Consider the following 23,788-nt stretch of genomic DNA (forward strand, 5'->3'; position numbering starts at 1 on the left):
ATAATTATTACTTCTCTGTTTCGATTCAGAGGTGTTGCTTTCAAAAACCAAATTAACTTTTTAAAGACAAGAATTATAAAAAGAATCTTCTTGCGTAATGGTGGGAATTAAATATGTACCTATATGTATTTTTTTAAACCATTCTCTCTGATAAATAACCATTGGTTAAATTATTTACTATGTCCATTTTTAGCTCAAAAATTAGAATCATATTTGGTTCAAATATAGGTGTTACTTACCTAGTGTTTATTACAAAATATCTTTAACCTGTTTTAAGTTTAATTGGAAGCATTTATAATAGTGTATGGTGTCTGAGTCTGTCCTTAAAGACAACACTTGATATGTGTCAATATATTTTGGGACTAAAGGTTTACATACAAATGTTTAATTTTTCCACTAGTAAACTGTGTTCAGATTATATGTAACAAATGTGATTTGGAAGTCATGATATATGTTTTTATTGTGAAACTTGTATTCCAGCTTTTGGTTTTTTTTATATTGCATATTGCTAAATGCAAGTAAATCTTTGGATCAGGAAAGTTGATTGGAAAGGGGGAGTATGTTTAGCTTGAGAAAGATGTGTTCTGTTTTCTACTGTAAAGAAAGCTCACAGATTTAAAATTGTTATATTCTTCAGCCTTTGCCATTTTCATGTCGCCCACTCTATTGTACAAGCATGATGAATCTAGTACTGTGCTTTACTGGATTCAGGAAGAAAGAAGAACTAGTAAGTATTTTGAAACAGTCTGTTCAGAGAATATTTTTTCCAGCCAAATAAATTTAAATTTTTTCTTGTAGTTATAGCGTGGCTTTATTGAAATTATTGAAAGATAAATTACTGTGAATGTACCAAGTTTTAAATTTTGTGAAAAGCATTCTGAAAAGCATTGTAAAGAAATAGATATTTTGTCTAGGATGGCGGGCATGTGAATTAACAAAAAAATTTCATGACTGTCATTTCTGTTTAAATGATCTTTGATATAACTATCATATTAGCCACATTATTTGAAGTTTTTATTTGCATGTTGCAATTTTTGTTTTACAAGGCAAGCCTGAAAATAATCTCATTGCCTTAGAGAATTCATAGAACCTTCTTTCTTTGATTCATAAAAATTTCTATGTTGGAGCTAATGGAGTATTACTCTTAATTATGTGGGAAGAATCTTGATGTGATAAAACCTGTGTCATTTAGGCTGTGTGAAAACCGGTTGTTTAACAGTTTTGTGTGATCATCTCTACTAGCTTACCTCTGTATAATTTTGCCTCTGTCAATAAGGCAAATGACTCTTTCTTTGGCAAAAAGGTTAATTTTTTAGACAAAAGTTAAATTTCTCTAAAAATTGCTTGTACCTTATAAATAAAAATTATTCAGTAAATGCTGAAGAAATTGAAAATTTAATTTAAAATTCTGTTCAAATTAATCATAAAGTTAATGTTGCATAATTTTTCTTTTGAGGTCAGATTGGTGACACTGGCCCATCACATGGGTGGAGTTATTCGAAAAGACTTTAATTCAAAAGTTACACATTTGGTGGCAAATTGTACACAAGGAGAAAAATTCAGGGTATGTAAACTTGGGTATTTCTGTGTATTTCAATATAGCATTCTTTTGGGATGGATTTAATAATAGCACTGCATAGTATGCTAAGGATTAGAAATCCATTTTTGCTATGTGTATATTTAGTAAAAATTTTAAATCAGGAGTGTGGTCCCCTAAGTTCTAAGGAGGTAAGGGGACTTGAGTTAGGTCTTGAAAGACAGGGATTGTGGAGGTTAGTAGATGGATAACATTAGCAAAGGTTACTATGAACGTTGGTGAATGAGGAGGTCAGGAAGTGATTAGAGCAGATTTCACTCTTACTGGTTTTTAAGAAGAACAGAGATATGGTCTTATAAAATGGTCCTAAGATTTAACTTGTGAAAATTGTAAAAGAACGGGAGAAAGTATTCTTTATTTTTTTTATTAAGGTATGATTGATATACACTCTTATGAAGGTTTCACATGAAAAAACAATGTGGTTACTACATTTACCCATATTATCAAGTCCCCACCCATACCCCAATGCAGTCACTGTCCATCAGTGCAGCAAGATGCCACAGATCCACTATGTGCCTTCTCTGTGCTACACTGTTCTCCCGGTGATCCCCCACATCATGTGTACTAAACATAATACCCATCAATCCCCTTCTCCCTCCCCACCCACCCTCCCACAACCCTCCCCTTTGGTAACCACTAGTTCATTCTTTAAGTCTCTGAGTCTGCTGCTATTTTGTTCCTTCAGTTTTGCGTCATTGTTGTACTGCACAAATGAGGGAAATCATTTGGCATTTGTCTTCAGGAGAAAGTATTCTTATCAGGATTAAAATTTTAGTTTAAGACTTCACTTTAAATATTTTAGGAAGAGGTTATCATTCTGTTCCCATATTCAATTGGTATGTATGTAGCAAATGGTAATTTTAGAGTTATGTTGAATTCCTGTTAGATATGCTTTCCAATTCATATTGAAGTTTTTAGTGAATTAAACATGTTCCGTAGTGCTATCTTGAGGGGGTGTCAGTGCCTTTAAGGAAATAAAAGTGCAATAAAGATGAACTTAACATCAGATATTTATTTAAAATAAAATAAGGAAACAGTTTGAACATCATGAAACTTGTTTTAAAGTTATTTTAACTTGTTACATGATTGAAAAATAGCCTTTTCTGTTAATTTTTCTTTATATTTTGTTACAAAGCAGATGAACAATCATCTAAAACTGCAAATAAGTGCTGTGTAATTGTTAGAACTTCCATGAATGCAGTTATTTAAGGCAAAAATTCATCAAAATTAATGTTCATATTTTTAGATCGCTGTGAGCCTGGGTACTCCAATTATGAAGCCAGAATGGATTTATAAAGCTTGGGAAAGGCGGAATGAACAGTAAGTATTTAACAATTCAGTAGTTCATTATTTAAATTAATAAACAAACTATAAAGCTAAAACCATGAGTAAAAAACCCAAAATTTATAGATAGTATTTATAGATAGTAATGAATTCAGTCTTCGGGTAGCCAAGGGGATGAAGTGTAGGTGAGGCAAAATTATTTAAAAAATCATAAAAAAATGAAAAGTGAAAGATAACCTGTGTTGTCTTTTTACTTTGTGAAATTTTTTTCTTGAACTCTCTAAAACTATTAGAAAATAATTAACATTTTCTGTTAATGCCTAATGGATTTGGATGTTTGGATTATTTTTCTTTTTCTTATGTTTGTCTACATGTTAAGTAGTGATTATAATTCATAACCATGTTAAATTTTCCAACCTCATAATTCCTTGCTATTGTACTTCATCATTACTCAAGATTTCTTGAAATTATAGAATCCCTGGAATATATATAGAATTTCTTATACAGAGCAGGAATTAAAATCTTGTTAGGATTATATGTGATCAAATTTTTCAGATTACTTCTGGGGAGATGAGATCCATCAGTTTTTCTTTTTTTAACTGAAGGTTTTGTAAACATAAATGTAAAATATTTTCAACAAGTGGATTGTGCTTAAACCTTGAGAATTACTGGAGATTTATAAATTGATATACCTAATTTATGGAGTTTAAATAAAGCTGGTTTTAAAAGAATATACTTTTTTTTTTAGGGATTTCTGTGCATCAGTTGATGACTTTAGAAATAAATTTAAAGTTCCTCCATTTCAAGATTGCATTTTAAGTTTCCTGGGATTTTCAGATGAAGAGAAAACCAATATGGAGGAAATGACTGAAATGCAAGGTAGAATTTGGCATATTGTACAAGTTATAATTTACTTCCCACTCCTTCTTAGTCACTCCGAATGAATATGCTTCCTTAAAATTTTGGATTTGGCTATAAGTAGTTTGACTTATTTATGTTTGTATGCATTCCTTTTAGGAGGTAACTATTTACCTGTTGGAGATGAAAGATGCACTCACCTTGTAGTTGAAGAGAATATAGTAAAAGAGCTTCCATTTGAGCCTTCAAAGAAACTTTATGTTGTCAAGCAAGAGGTAAGTAATTCTAGAAAGATTGATTTTTAAAAAAGTAACTACTAGTAGTTTTTCTGTTAAGGAAAATTCTTAATTAAAATGTTCTTTCTCTCATTTAGTGGTTCTGGGGAAGCATTCAAATGGATGCCCGAGCTGGAGAAACTATGTATTTATATGAAAAGGTAGCTTTTTTGTCCCTTATTTATTCTGTAAACTCGATTGTACAAAGATAACACTTTTCTATCTAGAAAGAGCATGGTTTTAGCTTACAGATCATCTTTTATATCATGTTTAGGAGTTTCAGAATAAACAAACAACTGGATATTGAGTAATAGTCTATGTAGATTTAAGGGAAACTATTCAATGCAATGCATATTATTTTAATCTAATATGTCATTCTGTGCTAATTCTTGGTGATACCATTATGAACAGTAACATTCCTATCTTCAGAAACTTAGAACCTTAACCGAAAGACAGATGCATAGTTATAGTGCAAAATGGTGTGTGCTATAACTGAGTAAAATATTCTAACTAGTTTCACTCTGTGAGACTCAGGCAGTATTGAAAAGAGCAAATATATGTTGAGACAATTTAGTAGGCTAATCTGGTAAGGACATTCAGGTTAGGCAGGAAAGAGTATGAAAGTACATTGAAACAGCAAGTAGTTTGATACAGTTTTAGAGAAGCATATAGGAAAGAATGCCAACAGGTAAAGCTCACTTGAGGTAGGTGGGCAGATCAACAAGTTTCTCATATGTTAGAGAGTTTGGGTTTTATCCTGTAAGTATTAGGAGCCATTGAAGAATATTAAAAGGAGAGATGTCACTTAAAAAATGACTCTGGTAGTAGAATATAGGCAAGGAAAATGCAGCCTTCATGCTGGATTTGGTGAGGAGTGGTATCATTCACCAAAATGTGGCATAGAGATAATAGAATCAGGCTTTAAGGAAAGATTTACTTCAGTTTGGGCTTGAATTTGAATGGAATATTGAACATGAGGTGTGGATTTATTGTGCTCTAAAATCTAAATAGGTGTTATGTTGTGCTTTTCTGTTCTCAATGTAAGTTTCTTAACATAATGTTTAAAAAATATGCCTTAGATTTTGGGAGAGAGCTCTGAAAATCAAGTGGTATTCAACAAATATTGGAGAGCAGTATGTACAGGCAGTATGCTAAATGCTAGGGATACAATGAACAAAATATGAATGTCCCTGCCCTTCTGGAGTTTATGGCCTAACAGGGGAATAGGCAGTAAATAAGCTTACAGATGAATATGTAATGGTGATAGTGCTGTGAAGAAAAAGAATGAGATGCTAGGGGTTAGACAATTACAGTGGTCCCTTGACTATTAAGTTTTATGAAGCTTCTGAATTACCTGACAGAGTATATAGCTGTAAAATTATTGTGCAAAACCCAGATTTTGTCAGATCCGTAATGTATTTGTCTTTTGTTCCTGTCTCAGTAAAGAACCATGGAAGTAAAATGGAGCTTTTGTGCTTTTGATTGCAGGCTAACACTCCTGAGCTCAAGAAATCAGTGTCACTGCTTTCTCTAAATACCCCAAACAGCAATCGCAAAAGACGTCGTTTAAAAGAGACACTTGCTCAGCTTTCAAGAGAGACAGACATGTCACCTTTCCCTCCCCGTAAGCGCCCGTCAGCTGAACATTCCCTTTCTATAGGGTCACTCCTTGATATCTCCAACACACCAGAGTCTAGCATTAACTATGGAGGTAATTCACTCTTTTAAAAATTGATCTTTAAAATTTAGTGGAATGGAATGATTATTACAATTTAAATTCCTACTAGAGTGAATTTGAAAGGTTTTGCCCTTAATTACCTTTTTTCTATCTGAGGAGAAAAGGCACATGAAAATGCTTCCATTTAATGATTGCCTACTATTAGCTAAGTGCTTTACATACTTTATGTATTCATAAGATAGGTTTTATTACCCCCTGTTTTAGAGATGACTAGACTGAGGTTAGAGAAGTAACTTGTCTAGGTTCACACAGCTAGGAAGTGATACAGCTGTTGAAAGAGTAAATTCTTAACACCTACAAACAAGATCATGCCTATCAATAGTCACCCTAACTATAAAATGGTCTGCATGCACCTATCAAAAGACATAAAGTCTCAGAATGTGACATGGAGAAAAAAGGAACAATAAACTCACAGGAGGATGAGTTCACTTTGTTCTTAACTAATACGGGAAGGCTCAATTAACACTTTTCTCTTGGTCACCAAATTTTTCCTCTGTTTTTGTTTTTTTAGTCCGTGCACAAATAGATTTAAGTAACAAAACCTCCCTTTGACCGTATGACCCTCTCCACATAATATCTCATTTCTTTCTTCCCTTTCACATGAGTACTCTTCAAAGAGTTAATGATCCATTGTCTCATTTCCTTGTTTTTCATTTTCTTTTCAACTCACTCCAACTGAACTTGAGTTGCACGAAGTTGCTCTTGCTAGGAAGACTGGCAGTTTTTGGGCGATCAACAGCATTCATCACACAAACAGCTAATCCTTCCTGGATACATTTTTTTCTCTTGGCTTTTGTGCATCACTAATTTTTCATTCTCTTTTGCCTGACTTCTCTCTCCAGCCCTAAATGTTAAATGTTATTCCTGGGTTGTTTCCTCTCTGTTGTATTATTCCTTAATGATCTCAATTAATTCCATGGCTTTAAAGACATTTATATGGTGATGACTCCCAAATTTGTCTTTTCCCTGTCCAACTGCCTACTTGATATCTCCTTGTCCATGTCTGAGACACATCTTAAACTCAACATTATCAAATTAGAACTCTTCCTTCTGTCTACCCATCTCAACTCTATTCCTTTGCCACTCTTCCTTTAGCAGCCTTTTCTGAAAAAGGGTCTTTTAATATGATTGCAATAGTCACCTAATTGGTCTCTATCCATTTTGCCTTCCTACATGCAGCACTTAGAGAGGGCTCTAAAATATATATATTAGATGATGCCACTCCTCTGCTTAAAGTCATTCAGTGGGTTTGTATATCTTCCAGGTTCCTGTGTAGTCCTTCCTCACCTACCTTTAACCTCATGTAGTGTCATGCTCTTCAGTAATATTCTTAAAGGTAGATATGCTTTAGTTAGGCCCAGGAAACAGGTGTATTTGAAAGTATATAGGAACAAGAATACAGATAACAGTATACAAATACAATTTTTAGGGAAAAGTGAATAGGTCAATTTGCTTGGAGTGTGAAACAGTAATAGTTCATTAGAAAGGTTAACTGGGACCTAATATTGGAGGACTTTGAAATCAGACTGGCATGCTGAACTGTATTTTGTCAGCAACAAAGAACTTGAGAAACTCTTGAACAGCAGAGTAATTGATTTCATAGGTAGCCTTAGTGGATTATTTTGAAGAATGATTAGAAGGAAGGCAGTTTAGAGATACCAGACCATGAAGTAATCTACAATGACTTGGGCCATGAGGTGAAGAAGGGTTGGTAATTGTTGGAAAGAAAAGTCAGAAGCAGTAGAGAAATACTGAGAATGGAGTGATAGGAAGGGAATGAGAGGAGATGATGGCAAACTATTAAATAGAAGAAACATTACCTTGGCAAAAATAAGTTCATATTTTGGAGGAAAATAGTGCATTTTAGAGAAATTCAACTCAAACTGAGGTATATAAAGGTCCACTAGGCATTTGGAAAAGGTGAAATCTGTAAGACTGATTGGATGATTAGGTGATTGGTGGGGCTTAATGATTAGTAATATAGATCTGAGAATTTACTGGTTCTGCAATAGTGATGGACATAATAGGCATAAGATGGTAAAAGCTGATTTTATAAAGGACTGAAGCTTGAATATGCAATTTAGGGGACAGAAGAACCACTAAAGAAAACAGAAATGACAACTATACTAATAAATTGGCACTTTATATAATAGAATCCCCATTTTATAGTTCTCTGCTTAAACATAATACTTTAATTAGGTCAGTCTTGGTCAGTTGTTTTCTTCCTGAAGTGTCTCCTATGGCCGAAGATCCTGGATCTGGTAAGAGTAAACTGCTATAATGTATGGCAAATGGGAAATTCTTTGAAGTTTGCTATCTTTAAAAAGCATTTAAAATTCCGTAATATACATTATTATTTTAATAATGTTTAAATTAGTTAAAATTGAAGAAAAGTTGATATGCTGGGATTATATATCTTTTTTATGTGATATTATTGCTTGTTATACATTCCTGTTTGTACAGAAAAACTTGATACTAAGGGATTCAATATATAAAGTGGAAGTATTCTAACTATAATGAAAGTAAAAATATATTTTAGCTTTTATGAAATTTCTTTTTTTCTTTCAAATTTTTTTGTAATACAAAGTATAGTAATGCATCTTCTCTCTACTTTGAGTTGAAATGGATGGTTTATATTATAATATACTTTAAAGTAACAAACAATATGCAGTTGATGTTGGGTTTTTTAGAGGGAGGCTTCCTTCATATATATATGAAAAATTTTCTGTTACTATAGTTGTGAAATCAGAACAACCTCTTCTTTTTTCTTTTATTAAGGTATCATTGATATATTCTCTTAGGAAGGTTTCACATGAAAAACAGTGTGGTTACTACATTCACCCATATTATCAAGTTGCCTCCATAGCCCATTGCAGTCACTGTTATCAGTGTAGTAAGATGCCACAGAATCACTACTTGTCTTCTCTGTGCTACATTGTCTTCCCCATGACCCCCCCCCCACCATGTGTGCCAATCATAATACCCCCCAATCCCCTTCTTCCTCCATTCCCCCACAGCCTCTCCAACCCCTCCCCTTTGGTAACTGCTAGTCCCTTCTTGGGAGTCTGTGAGTCTGCTGCTGTTTTGTTCCTTCAGTTTTGCTTCGTTGTTACACTACACAAATGAGGGAAATCATCTGATACTTGTCTTTCTCTGCCTGGCTTATTTCACTGAGCATAATACCCACTAGCTCCATCCATGTTGTTGCAATGGTAGGATTTGCTTTCTTCTCACGGCTGAATAGTATTCCATTGTGTATATGTACTACATCTTCTTTATCCATTCATCTACTGATGGACACTTAGGTTGCTTCCATATCTTGGCTATTGTAAATAGTGCTGCGATAAACATAGGGGTGCATATGTCTTTTTGAATCTGAGATTTTGCTTTCTTTGGGTAAAGTCCTAGGAGTGGAATTCCCAGGTCAAATGGTATTTCTATTTTTAGTTTTTTGAGGAACCTCCATATTGCTTTCGACAATGGTGGAACTAATTTACATTCCCACCAGCAGTGTAGAAGGGTTCCCCTTTGCAACCTCACCAGCATTTGTTGTTCCTAGTCTTGGATGTTGGCCATCCTAACTGGTGTGAGATGATATCTCATTGTGGTTTAAATTTGCATTTCCCTGATGATTAGCGATGTGGAGCATCTTTTCATGTGCCTATTGGCCATCTGAATTTCTTCTTTGGAGAATTGTCTGTTCATATCCTCTGCCCATTTTTTAATCAGGTTATTTGCTTTTTGGGTGTTACGGCATGTGAGTGAGTTTTTTATAGATTTTGGATGTTAGCCCCTTGTCGGATATGTCATTTACAAATATATTCCCCCATACTGTAGCATGACTTTTTGTTCTGCTGGTGGTGTCCTTTGCTGTACACAAGCTTTTTAGCATGATGTAGTCCCATTTGTTCATTTTTGCTTTTGTTTCCCTTGCCTGAGGAGATGCGTTCAGGAAAAAGTTGCTCATGTTTATAGTGAAGAGATTTTTACCTATGTTGTCTTCTAAGAGTTTTATGGTTTCATAACTTACATCCAGGTCTTTGATTCTTTTCGAGTTTACTTTTGTGTATGGAGTTAGACAATAATCCAGTTTGATTCTCTTACATATAGCTGTCCACTTGTGCCAACACCAGCTGTTGAAGAGGCTGTCATGTCTCCATTATATATCCATGGCTCCTTTATCATATATTAATTGACCATATAATGCTAGGGTTTATATTTGGGCTCTCTATTCTATTCCATTGATCTATGGGTCTGTTCTTGTGCCAGTACCAAATTGTCTTGATTGCTGTGGCTTTGTAGTAGAGCTTGAAGTCAGAGACCATAATCCTCCCACCTTTATTCTTCCTTCTCAGGATTGCTTTGGCTATTCGGGACCTTTGTGGTTTCATATGAATTTTCGAATTATTTGCTCTAGTTCACTGAAGAATGCCATTGCTATTTTGATAGGGATTGCATTGAATCTGTTGATTGCTTTAGACAGGATAGCCATTTGACAATATTAATTCTTCCTATCCATAGGCACAGGACATATTTCCATTTATTGGTGTCCTCTTTAATTTCTCTTAGGGGAGTCTTGTAGTTTTCAGGGTATAGGTCTTATTCTTTTTGATGCAACTGTGAATGGAATTGTTTTCCTGATTTCTCTTTCTGCTAGTTCATCGTTAGTATATAGGAATGCAACAGATGTCTGTATTGATTTTGTATCCTGCAACTTTGCTGAATTCAGTTATTCTAGTTGTTTTGGGGTGGATTCTATAGGATTTTTTATGTACAATATCATGTCATCTGCAAACAGTGACAGTTTAGCTTCTTCCTTGTCAATCTGCTTGCTGTAGCTAGGACCTCCAGTACTATGTTGAATAAAAATGGGGTGAGTGGGTATCATTGTCTTTTCCTGATCTTAGAGGAAAAGCTTTCAGCTTTTTGCTATTAAGTATCATGTTGGGTGTGGGTTTGTAGTATAAGGCCTCTATTATGTTGAGGTTCTTGCCCTCTATACCCATTTTGTTGAGAGTTTTTATCATGAAAGAATGTTGAATTTTGTTGAATGCTTTTTCCACATCTATGGAGATGATCAAGTGGTTTTTGTCCTTTTTGTTGATGTGGTGCATGATGTTGATGGATTTTCTAATATTGTACCATCCTTGCATCCCTGGAGTAAATCCTACTTGATCATGATGGATGAATTTTTTGGTGTGTTTTTTAATTCGATTTGCTCATATTTTATTGTGTATTTTTGCATCTATGTTTAGGGATATTGGTCTGTAATTTTCTTTTACTGTGGTATCTTTTGCTGGTTTTGGTATTAGGGTATTGCTGGCTGCATAGAATGAGTTTGGAAGTATTCCCTTGTCCTCTACTTTTTTGAAAACTTTAAGGAAAAATGGGTATTAGGTCTTGAGTATATGTTTGATAAAATTCTGCAGTGAAGCCATCTGGTACAGGGGTTTTGTTCTTAGGTAGTTTTTTTATTACCAGTTCAATTTCATTGCTGGTAATTGGTCTATTCAGATTTTCTGTTTCTTCCTGGGTCAGCCTTGGAACGTTTTATCTTTCTAGAAAGTTGTCTGTTTCTTTTAGGTTATCCAGTTTGTTAGCATATAATTTTTCACAGTATTCTCTAAAAAGTTTTTGTATTTCCTTGGTGTCTGTAGTGATTTTTACTTTCTCATTTGTGATTCTGTTTATGTATGTAGACTCTTTTTCTTGATAAGTCTGGCTAGGGGTTTATCTATTTTGTTTATCTTCTCAAAGAACCAGCTTCCTCTTTCACTGATTCTTTCTATTGATTTATTCTCATTTTTATTTATTCTGCTCTAATCTTTATTATGTCCATCCTCCTGACTTTGGGTCTCAATTGTTCCTCTTTTTCTAGTTTTGTTAATTGTGAGTTTAGACTGTTCATATGGGATTGTTCTTTCTTGAGGTAAGCCTGTATTGCTGTATACTTCCCTCCTAGCATTGCCTTTGCTGCATCCCACAGATTTTGCCGTGTTGAATTATTGTTGTCATTTGTCTCCATATATTGCTTGATCTCTGTTTTTATCTGGTCATTGATCCATTGAATATTTAGGAGCATGTTGTTAAGCCTCCATGTGTTTGTGGGCTTTTTTATTTTCTTTGTGTAATTTATTTCTAGTTTTGTACCTTTGTGGTCTGAGAAGCTGGTTGGTACAATTTCAATCTTTTTGAATTTCCTGAGTCCCTTTTTGTGGCCTGGTATATGATCTATTCTTGAAAATGTTCCATATACACTTGAGAAGAATGTGTATTCTGCTGCTTTTAGGTGTAGAGTTCTGTAGATGTCTATTAGGTCCATCTGTTCTAATGTGCTGTTCAGTGCTTCTGTCTGCTTACTTTTTTTCTGTCTGGTTGATCTGTTCTTTGAAGTGAGTCTCCTAAAATGAATGCATTGCATTCTATTTCCCCTTTCAATTTTGTTAATATTTGTTTTACATATGTAGGTGCTCCTATGTTGGGAGCATAGATACTTAAAATGTTATATCCTCTGGTTGGACTGGCCCCTTTATCATTATAAAGTCCTTCTTTGTCTCTTGTTACTTTCTTTGTTTTGAAGTCTATTTTGTTTGATACAAGTGGTGCAACTCCTGCTTTTTTCTCCCTGTTAGTTGCATGAAATGTCTTTTTCCATCCCTTCACTTTTAGACTGTGTATGTCTTTGGGTTTGAAGTGACTCTCATATAAACAGCATATAGACAGGTCTTGTTTTTTTAACCCATTCAGGGACTTTATGTCTTTTGATAGGTGCATTCAGACCATTTTATATTTAGGGTGATTATCGATAGGCATGTAGTTAACTGCCATTGCAGTCTTTAGATTCGTGGTTACGGAAGTTTCAAGGGTATCTTCCTTACTATCTAACAGTCTCACCTAACTAACTAAGCATGCTATTACAAACATAATCTAAAAGTTCTTTTTTGTTTTCTTTTTTCTTCCTCCTCCATTCTTTATATATTAGGTATCATATTCTGTACTCTGTTTATCCCTTGACTGACTTTGGGGGTAGTTGATTTAATTTTGCATGTGCTTAGTAATTAATTGGTCCACTTTCTTTACTGTGGTTTTATTTCCTCTGGTGAAAGCTATTTAGCCTTAGGAACATTTCCATCTATAGCAGTCCCTCCAAAATCACTGTAGAGACAGTTTATGTGAGGTAAATTATCCCTGCTTTTGCTTATCTGGTAATTGTTTAATCACTCCTTCAAATTTAAATGATAATCTTGCCGGGTAGAGTATTCTTGGTTGATACCCTTCTGTTTCATTACATTGAATATATCATGCCACTGCCTTCTGGCCTGTAAGGTGTCTGTTGAGAAGTCTGATGATAGCCTGATTGGTTTTCCTTTGTATGTGATCTCTCTCTGGCTGCTTTTAATAGTCTGTCCTTATCCTTGATCTTTGCCATTTTAATTATTATATGTCTTCATGTTTTCCCTGAGTCTCTTGTGTTGGGAGATCTGTGTACCCCCATAGCCTGAGAGAGGATCTCCTCCCCCAGATTGGGGAAGTTTTCAGTAATTACCTCCTCAAAGACACTTTCTATCCCTTTTTTTCCTCTCTTCTTCTTCTGGTACCCCTACAATGCAAAGTTCTCTCAATATTCTTTCATTCCTAGAGATCCTTTTTTCTCTCTGAGCCTCACCTTGGTTGTATTCCTGTTCTCTAATTTCTATCTCATTTACTGTCTCCCCTCCATCTAATCCGCTTTTAAATCCCTCCATTGTATGTTTCGTTTCAGAGACTGTATTCCTCAACATTTGAACCTCATTCTTGAATTCATCTCTCAGTTGTTGATTATTTTTCTCTAGCTCTGAGCATGTTTATAATTTTTATTTTGAAATATCCTTCAGGAAGATTGATGAGTTCAGTTTCACTTGGCCCTCTTTCTGGTGTTTGTGGGATTTTGGTTTTAACCAGGTTCTTTTGACGTTTCACACTTGTATGTGACGCCCTCTAGTGCCCAGAAGCTCTACTCTCTGGAGCTGCTCAACTCCTGGTGCAATGGTGGTGGTTGCACACGAGTGGCTCTGGTGCTTGTCCAGAGGAAAGAGCTCTTTCCTGCTTTTCTGCTGCAGTGCCTGCCTCTACTGCCAGGGCCAGTGGGCTGAGCACACAACGAGAAGCCTCTGTGCTTTGCACTTGTAGCTGCTGTAGGCGGGGCTGCCCTCTGGCTGGCCTGGCACAATGTCAGGTGTAGTCAGTTTGCTAGCTCATGCTGGCTGGCTGGAAGGTGCAGCTGACTGTGTATGGGAGGGGAGGGGCTCGTAGCTGTGTAGCCAGCCAGGGGGTTGGAGTGCCTGAAGATCCTCAAAGTTCCCAACCTGCTGGGCTTTGTGCACCTGGGTAATTTTGTCCGCCTGTCCTTTCTCCTGAGTAGAAAGCTCTGAGCAATCCTTTCCCCTTAAGTAGCCCTCTCGCTGTTAGGAAGTCTCTCAGACTACCTGCCTTTCTTTTGTCCCTCAGCGGCCGGTTGTGGATATGTGTTTTCCACAAGCGGTTGGAATCTCAGTCTCTCCAAGTATTCTGCCTGTCTAAGCTTTCTGACCCGACTTATCTCCAGAGCACCATGTAATGTAGGTTCATGCTTCCAGAGCAGATCTCCAGGGCCAGGTGTCAGCAGTTCTAGCCCTACACCCCCTCCTTGCTCCCTTTCTCTTCTTCCTGCTGGTTAGCTGGGGTGAGGGAAGGGCTTGGGTCCCACTGGATCACACCTTTGGTACTTTACCCTTTTCCTTGAGGTCTGCTGTTTTCTCCAGGTGTAGGCAGTCTGCCGCAGTCTTCTTTCCTGTTGCTCTTTCAGGATTAGATGTATTTGCTATATTTTCACATTATATGTGGTTTGGGGAGTAGGTTTCTGTCCCAACTTTCATGCTGCCATCTGTAAGCGTCCAACCTCTTCCTTTTTCAACTTAAAATATTTTATATGTTGCTTTCCATTTTATTATTTCAGCTATTTATTCTGAAATAATATCAGATTGCCAAAAAACTGCCAAAAATAGTACAAAGTTTCTAGTACACTCTGCTCAGATTTCCCAAATGGAAATGTTCTGCCATATTTGCTTTAGCATTCATTCATTCATTTTCTTTTTCTCTCTTTTTCTACACACACACACATTTAAAAAATATATCTGCACTGTTTAAGAGTAAGTTACAGATGTAACATGCCTTTACCTCTATATACTTAAATGTGTATTTCCCAAAATACAGAGACATTTCTTATATAACTATGGTACAAGTATTGTAGTTAGGAAATTAACATAAATACTACTATCTACTCTTAATTTTTACCAATTATCCCACTAATATCCTAATGTCCTTCTTAGCAAAACAAAAATATTTTTTCTGGTCCAGGATCCAATCCAGGGTCACATGTTTTTACGTTATCTCTCTCTAATCTCTTCTAATCTGGAATAGTTCCTCAATCTTTCTTTGGTTTTATCCATCTTGACATTTTTGAAGAGTACAGTCTTCAAAATAGAATGTAGAATGTTTATTAGTTTTGACCCATTGATTATTTTTGACCATTTTTTACTGGCCTTATCCTGTGAGGAAATTTCACTTTAATGAAATTCTATCAGGTGGTATATTTCTAAGAGTCCGTATCCTTCTTTTTATTTTCCTGTTAAATCTGTACAATGTTTGGTACTTACATCTGCCTTCCATTAAATCTTTTCTCCTTTTTACCTTTAGAAACACCAAAGAGTTGCACTAAGTCTTCTAAAAATTCCACTCCGGTTCCTTCAGAGCAGTCAGCAAGGTGGCAAGTTGCAAAAGAGCTCTATCAGACTGAAAGTAATTATGTAAATATACTGGCCACAATTATTCAGGTAAGAGTTTGGTTGCAAAATGATTTTTATTCCAGTGTACCTCAGTAAAAAATCTAAGAGATGTTACTACTTAAAAGAAAATTATATAAGCATAGAATTTGAACATAGATACTAAAAATGAGAATGTGTAACAAAAACTGCTGTTAGGGATAGGCCATAAATGTAATAGTAGTTTTTGTTTATGCAGAAAGAGCACTATTTTTCATTGTGACTTTAAAATGTGAAGGATCCTCAGTAGATCATCTTAGAGGGGATTGAGTTTAATTCAGTACTTGTCAAGTTCCTTTAATGCAGGTTCCTTGTCAAGATAACTGCATTTATACTTATATTTGGAAGTGGTGGGTAACTGGTTTTCAAAGTCATTGCTTTCTTTAATACTATACATAGTGAAAAAGCAGTACAATGAAGCAAAACAGTATGGATGTCAGTAATTTTTTTTCAGTAATGCTTCCATGTGTCAAATATGCAGTTGTTAGTCATAAATGTTAACGCATTGCTTATCAATATTACAATGTACTTTTAAGTTATTTCTGAAGAAAAACAATTCCAACGAGTTCTTGTAGGATGAGTTTGAAGATGTTAAGGAACAAACAAATTCAAGGTTATGAAAGAAACAATAACAGGACATTAATGTAGTATCTGAAGAAGGAAAGAATTTATTTGTTTTAGGTAATGAAGAAGATAGTTTGTCAGGAAAATAAATACCAACAAGTTTGCCTTTAAATAGAAAAATGATAGGTAGTTTCTGATTTGGTTTAATTTTTAGCTGACCTCTATTTAAATTCTTGATGTAACTCATTAAGGTCCAATATAATAGCTTTAGTTGCTTGTACTATTGATAAAATTCATAGGTAAGAAATGGAAAAAAACATCTTTCTTGGTATTCATGGAGAGTTTATTCTTTGTAGTTAATTTGTTTATCAGTAGTCAAGGTTTTATAAGGCCCTCTGCTATATTAAACTATACTTGTTTTAAGTCACTCTTCTTCTTCAAGGGAAATCATCCTAGATGAGCTTCTTGTTGAAGTTTTTATTGTCAGCCAAAATGGAGTTGAGTAGCAGAAAGTCCCTTTGGCGTATACTGTGCTCATGTACTTCCTTCTGTGGCATTTATTGCCTAGAAATGTAAATCCTTTCAGGCTATGGTAAAAGCACTGGAGTTTCAGAGTTCTAATTTGGATATCAATTAAATTCATTAAAATTCCATTAAAACAAAGATCTTAGCATTATTAGATTATAAACAGTTTCATATCACTATGCTTAGTATAAACTCATCTATCGTTTTATTTAAATGATTATGGTCTAAATTTATGATAGTGTTCTCTACAAAAGTTAATGTTTATTTTAGGACTAGTATGTTCTTTTATTTTTTTTTGAAATTGGATTTGGAGTAACTTAATTTTAACTTAGCCTCCAAATTAAATGAATATCCAGAAGCTTCTTCTATATAACACTTGGGTGTCTACTAATAAAAATACTGTGTCAGGTGTTAAAGAGAATTTCTGTTTAAAGGTGCTTAGACTGGGGAGGAGATAAAACATCCACATGTAATTATAATACCAAGTGGAAGGATATGATCATCATGAGGAGGTTTAGTTAAGATATTTAGAGATTTGTGAGGCAAGAGTTACCACTCTTCCAATTTAGGAATGGTGGTAGGCTGGGATTTTCAGTGGGTTGAACATTGGGAAAAGCATCATAAAGAAGACAAAAACTGAAGTGAATTTTAAAGTATGAGTATGACTGGTATATACAAATATTATGGGTGGAAAGTACATTTGAGATTGTTCAAACAATACAGATATTTGAAGATGTGTATCGTTCAAGGTTTTATGAGTAGTCCAGGGTGATTAGAGTTTTGGGTGGGTTAATAAATGGGGTGTGGGTACAGTGAGAGTTGAGATTAGACTGCCTATGCTGGACCAGAGAAGACCTTTGTTTAGTGTGCTCTGTCATCTGTAGGCAATTTTTGATGAGAAGGGGAAGATGATATGATCCAACTTGCATTTTAGGAAGATAAACTTGGTTCACTTTAAGGAGGTATTGAAGAGGGGAAATTGTGGAGGTAAGGAGATCAATTTGGAGGTTACTTCACCAGTCCTGGTTAGAGATTTTGAGGACCTGAATTTCTTAGATGTTATCAGTGAAAATGGAAAGAAGATAGATGTGAGAAATACTGGAAATGTAGAGTCAGTAGTTTTTGGCTATGTAATTTTATATGGGAATTAAAGTAAATGCAGAACTATTTTAGGGTAGTTTAACATGTCTTAAGACTATTGAGAGGTTTTAATGAACCTCGATGTATTTTAGTTGTCTGAATAATCTTGTTCAGGGTTTTTAATTAAATGTTGACTAGATAAATGAATGTTTATAAATGATTTCAAATATCTTTGAAATCTCTATTGTGTTTTTCTCCAATCTCATTCCGTTCCCCCACCTCAGAGATAATTATTTGCAATTTTTTGCTTATCATTTCCCTTGTAGATCTATCACATGCGTAGGAACACGGACTTAATAAATGTTAACCATAGTTGTGTGTTTTTAATGACTTGCTTTTATCTCTTGATAGAAATGTTCTTGAGACACATCTGTGTGTTACATGTAGTTATATTCATTTTCCTGGGTGAATATTTCAGTTTATTTAATTTTTCTTTTTAATGGACACTGGAGTTACTTTAAATTTTATTGTTTGTATTTTACTATTACTATCAGTGCTACTGTTGAGTATTTTTATTCATGTCTCCTTGAGAACATATTCTGGGTAAAAACCTAGCATTTCTGGGTTGCAGGTTATGCACATTTTTTACTTTACTGAAGTTGATAGTAGATTGGAAACTAGGTTTTGTGTTGGTCTTTTGTGCCCATTGAGGCTTGTTAGGTGAAGTTCAACTTTCATCAGTTGAGGCCAATGTCGTTGGGGTAAAAGTTGTCTTTAGTGTTCAACTAAAAACGTAGGGATAGGTTTTGACCTCTGAAGATACTTTACTTTATTATTAGCTTCTTGATGTATTTAGGAAGAGGTTTTTCTTATTTTGGTATAGTTTTAGTTTTCAGTAGGTAGGGTTCACAATACTACCTTTTTTTTAAAACTTCTGTTTCTCCCCCCCTGGCCATTGTGCTGTTATTACTGTCATTCATTTTACTTCTACATATATTAAGAATTGAACAGTACATTATTATTTTTACCTTAAATAGTAAATCGACTTTTCAAAATTTTTACTTTTTATGTTACCATACAATAAAATAGACTTTTTCTTTGATGTATAGTTTTATGAATTTTTAACACAGGAGAAAATTTGTATAACCACCGTTACAATCAGGATAGAAACATTTCAACCCTTAAAAATCTCCTGGTACTTTTCCTTTTTAAGTCACATAGTTTCCTAATTCCAACTCCTGGCAACCATTATCTCTTCTCCATCACTATAATTTTGTCTTTTTAAATAATGTCATATAAATGGGATCACATAGTATATAATCTGTTGAGGCTGTCTTCTTTCAGCCCTTGAGGTTCATCTAATTTGTTGTGTGTATCAGTATTTCGATTCTTTTTATTGATGAGTAGTGTACCATTGTGTGGATGTACCACAGTTTATCTGTTGACACAGTAAAGGACGTTTGGGTTGTTTCTAGTTTGGGGCAATTATGAAGAGAGCCGTTACATTTGTGTACAGGTTTTATGTGAACATAATTTTCTATTTCTCTTGGGTAAACATAGGAGTGGAGTTGTTGGATCGTATGGTAAGTTGTGTTTAACTTTATGAGGAATTGTCAAATCCTTTTCCAGAGGAGCTATATAATTTTGCATTTCCACCAGCAGTGTGTGAGTTCCAGGTACTCAGATCCTCACCAGTCCTTGATGTTATCAGCAGTGTTTTTATTGTAGCCATTCAAATAGGTATGTAATGATATCTCATTTTTGCTTTAATTTTCATTTCCGTAATGGCTAATGATGTTGAACATCTCTTCTTGCCCTTACTTGACATCTATAGATCTATATATTTTTTGTTGAAATAACTTTTCAAGATTTTGCCCATTTTTAATGGGGTTGTTTCCTTCCTAAGTTTTTTTGACAGTCCTTTATGTATTTTAGATACTAGTCCTTGGTCAGATGTGATTTGAAAATATTTTTTCCTAGTCTATAGTATATCTTCTCAGTCTGAGTCTTTTGCTGAGGGAAACTTTATTTTTGAAGTAATTTATCAGGGTTTTTTTTATAGATAAGTCATACTTTTGATTTTATATTTTAAAACTCTTTAAGCCTAAGTCACAAGGTTGTCTCCTGTGTTTTTTTCTACATGTTTCATAGTTTTAGTATTTTTGTTTAGGCCGATGATCCATTTTGAATGACTTTTTTGTTTAAAGTGTTATATTTAGGCTGAGGTTCATTTTTTGCCTGTGACCGATGGTGGTGTAGTACCATTTGTTAAATGATTAGTCTTCCTCCATTGAATTGCTTTGGCACTTGTGTCAAAAATTAGTTGTCCATAGTTGTGTGAACTTATTTCTGGACTTTATTCTGTTCTATTGATCTTGTATGTTTCTCCTGTTACCAGTAACACAGTCTTGAGTATTGCAGCTTGATAGTAAGAAGTTCCTTTGCCTTTCCATAAAAAATTTTTAGAATCAGGTTTTCTTTATCTATGAAAAGTCCTGGAATTTAGATAGGAACTGGGTTAAATTCATAGATCAATTTGGAGGAAAATTGATGTTCTTACTGTTTTGAGTCTTTTATTCCATGACCATATGTCTTCATTTATTCAAATCTTTGATTTCTCTCATCAGCATTCTTTAGTTTTCTGTATCATATATATGTTTTATTAAGTATTTTAATTTTTTATTATACATGAAATGCTTTTAAATTTTGGTTTCCATTTGTATGTTACTGATATAGAATGTATAGTGTGTGATCAATGATCTGCATGTGAGTGTGTGTGTGCATGTGAGAGTGTGTGTGCATGTGCATGCTGACCTTGTATCTTGTGACCTTGCTGAACTCAGTTATTAGTTTTAGGAGGTTTTTTTCCTTTGCTTTTTTAGATTGATACAAGCAGCATCATCAACAGTCTTCTAGCTTCAAATTCAGTTTCTCTCCTAAACCAAGTTTCCATGCTACCATTTCAAAACATTTAATACTTAATACTAAGTATATGTCTAGAAATAACTGTTTATTGCTTTCTTCCTTAGTAACTTCAATAAAAAAGTAGAAATAACTCTGTATCATATTAAAATTTTAATGATTTGTAGAACTGAGTGATAAATTTTTATTAGATTCTAACATAACATTTTATTTTAAGAGTATATATACACACATATACAAATACATAAATAAATAGGTTATAATACAATAGAAAATGTTATGAGAAAAAAGGTCTTCAATTTAGGAAGAGGTATTTTTTTATAATTACTTTTTTATTTTTAATCAACATTTCATTTCTTATCACTGTCTGTGTTAGTTTTTTTTTTCCTAACTAACCTAGTCTTTTTTTTGTTCCCCATTTTAGTTATTTCAAGTACCATTGGAGGAAGAAGGACAGCGCGGTGGGCCTATCCTTGCACCAGAAGAGATTAAGACTATTTTTGGTAGTATCCCAGATATTTTTGATGTGCACACTAAAATAAAGGTAAATTTGTGCATTAGGTTGGTAGTAATTCTTTTTGGATTGTTTATATTTATTATGATTTTTCAGGTACCTGTGATTAGATAAATAAGTTTTGTACCTAAAATTTCTTACTCCCTCCCTCATTTATTCTTTTGAATCATTTGTTCCCTTGATCCAGTGCCTTATTAATGTTTGTTTGCCTGTTTTTTTAAATTTCAATTAATCTTGAAAATAAGGAATTAAGACCTGTGAGAGTCTTTTCTATAGACACATGTAGTTGGTAGTACTATTTATTTTCCTATTGTTCCTCTTGGGTTTTATGTTTTTGTTTTGCTTCAGTTTGTTTGAAAACTGTGAAGCTGGAAGACACTTAGAGATCATTTCATTCATTGTTATAGTTATAGTCAGATAAATACCAAAACCATGTAAGAAAATGTTAGCCCCTTTTAATGATTATCCTTTGAGGGAAGGTCCATGATTTTTAGGTATCAGTCTCTCACAGTGAAGTAATTTTTTGGGCAGGTTTAAGCTGAACTCTTAAAAGTAGTTTTGCCTTATTTCCTCCAATTTTCCCTGTGGTGCTTGAGCAAAATTGATCAATTTTTTCAAAATAGCCCATACTAATGTTTACTCCATATAGTATGTGGTGTCTTATTTCTAACTTTAGTATGGCATATTTTTGAGTTTCATGAATGATATAGCATGTTAGTTGTTTGTTCCTTTGTATCACCACATAATATTCCATTATATGGCTATTGCATATTTCTATATGCATTCACCAATTTATGGAAATTTAGGTTGTTTCATTTTTGGCTTTTACAAATAATGCTGCTATGCACATTGTGTACAAGTCTTTGTGTGGGCATGCTATTATTTCTCTTCATTAGATACTTATGATTAGTATTGCTCTTGGGTCATATTGGTAGTCTTATATTTACAATTTTTGAGAAAGTGCCAGGCTTTTATATAATTTTGCATTCTCACCAGTAGTATATAAGGGTTCAAATTTCTCCACATTCTTGGCAGTACTTCTTTTTTTATAGTCATTCAAGGATGTGAAATGGTGTCTCATTGGGGTTTGATATGCATTTCCCCAGTGATTAATGATGTTGAACATTTGTTGTATATTCTCTTTGGTGAAATGTGTGTTTAGTTCTGTTGCCCATTTTTTGACCGGGTTGTTGTCTTATTGAATTGTAACTTTTCCATGAATTCTAGATAAAAGTGCTTTGTCAGCTATGTGTTTTTCAAATATTTTCTCCCAATCTCTTGTTGTTTGTCTTCATTTTCTTAATGCTATCTTTTGAAGTACAAAAGTATAATTTTTATACACTTTTTTAATATACTGTATTCTTGGTGTCATATCTAAGAAATTTTTTGCCTAAACTAAGGTTTTAAACATTTTCTCCTAAAAGTTGTTTTGTTTTACCTCTATATTTAGGTCTGTAATCTATTCTGAGTTAATTTTTTGGTAAAATGAGGTTCCATCTTTTTGTATGTAGGTAATAAGGACATTTAAAGTAAGAATAACTTATCACATGGTAGTATAAATAACATATTCCTTATGAAAAATAACTGATTTCCAAAACATGGTGAGAAGAGTGATGTATTTCATTTTTTCTACCTGGCTTAAGAGGTGACTTGTTTTAGTATTTGCTTTTGAATTCAGTCTTTTGCAGTATCACACATGTAGCCTCTAAAAAACGCTACTGAATACTTGTGAGAGAAATGAAAAAGTCGAATAATACTTTAGTATTGTAATAAAAATAGTTTTAATCTCACGGATCCTACTAAAAACTTGTCCTTGGGCGTCTGTGTATGGTTGAGAACCTCTGGTATAAGAGTTTATTGATTAATTTCCATTTTAAAGTCTCTCTCAGAATTTTAGGGCATGCCATTTCTTGGCATCTCATTTTATAATCTGAATATGTTTTATTATCTTAGAAAACTTCAATTGTCTTCTAAATTTTTACAAATATATAGTATGTTAGGATAACAGTAGAGGGGTTTTGTAGAGCAGGGATTAGCAACCTGTAATCGATAGACCATGTCCGGCTAGTTTTAAACTTTGGTAAAGTTTTTCTTGTTCTGGTAAAGTTTTATTGAATCACAGCCATACTCAATTTTTATGTGTTGTCTATGCTTTCTCTCTTCAGGGACAGAGTTGAGTACTTGTGACAGAAACCATATGGCCTGCAAGCCTTAAAATATTTATCATCTGTCCCTTTAAAGCTTGTTAACCCCTGTTACAGATTATAGTTTCTAATGGCTGATGTTAAATAGGATGCTTCAGCAGCAGGATTGAAAGGAATTTTCTATGCCTAATAACTCCAGTCAGCTTTATAGTTAATAAGAAAAGATTGAACTATCACATCATATTGGGGAGTTAGGGTTAATTTTATTGACTTGACCTTTGTATAATAGTTTTCTCAATTATTTTTCAAGGAATATTTTCTTTATTGTCAAAGTTAATTCCTTGTTGAGGAGAAAGAATGTATTAGTTCTGCACATCAAATTAAGACACTTTGTAAAGTGCTTCTTTCAAATGAGTATTTTGAAAATATTAAAAGATGTTCATTGTTA

At 34.1% G+C, this 23,788-nt stretch overlaps 1 protein-coding gene across 4 annotated transcripts in view; it reads left to right on the forward strand.

Annotated features, from left to right (window-relative positions):
* The window catches only part of ECT2 (epithelial cell transforming 2), a 62,848-nt gene that overhangs the window by 3,342 nt on the left and 35,718 nt on the right, over nt 1-23,788 (forward strand). For 2 of the 4 annotated variants that reach the window (XM_036930917.2, XM_036930921.2), the window contains 9 exons: nt 638-727; nt 1,457-1,564; nt 2,844-2,917; nt 3,630-3,760; nt 3,899-4,014; nt 4,113-4,175; nt 5,503-5,638; nt 15,467-15,603; nt 21,107-21,226. In XM_036930917.2, the coding sequence (XP_036786812.2) occupies nt 638-727; nt 1,457-1,564; nt 2,844-2,917; nt 3,630-3,760; nt 3,899-4,014; nt 4,113-4,175; nt 5,503-5,638; nt 15,467-15,603; nt 21,107-21,226 (975 nt within the window). Of the gene's footprint in view, nt 1-637; nt 728-1,456; nt 1,565-2,843; nt 2,918-3,629; nt 3,761-3,898; nt 4,015-4,112; nt 4,176-5,502; nt 5,726-15,466; nt 15,604-21,106; nt 21,227-23,788 lie in introns of all 4 variants that reach the window. The other 2 variants (XM_036930916.2, XM_036930918.2) reach the window with 1 other exon arrangement.

The sequence above is a fragment of the Manis pentadactyla genome, chromosome 1 (genome assembly GCF_030020395.1).
Source record: "Manis pentadactyla isolate mManPen7 chromosome 1, mManPen7.hap1, whole genome shotgun sequence".
Lineage (NCBI taxonomy): Eukaryota > Metazoa > Chordata > Mammalia > Pholidota > Manidae > Manis > Manis pentadactyla.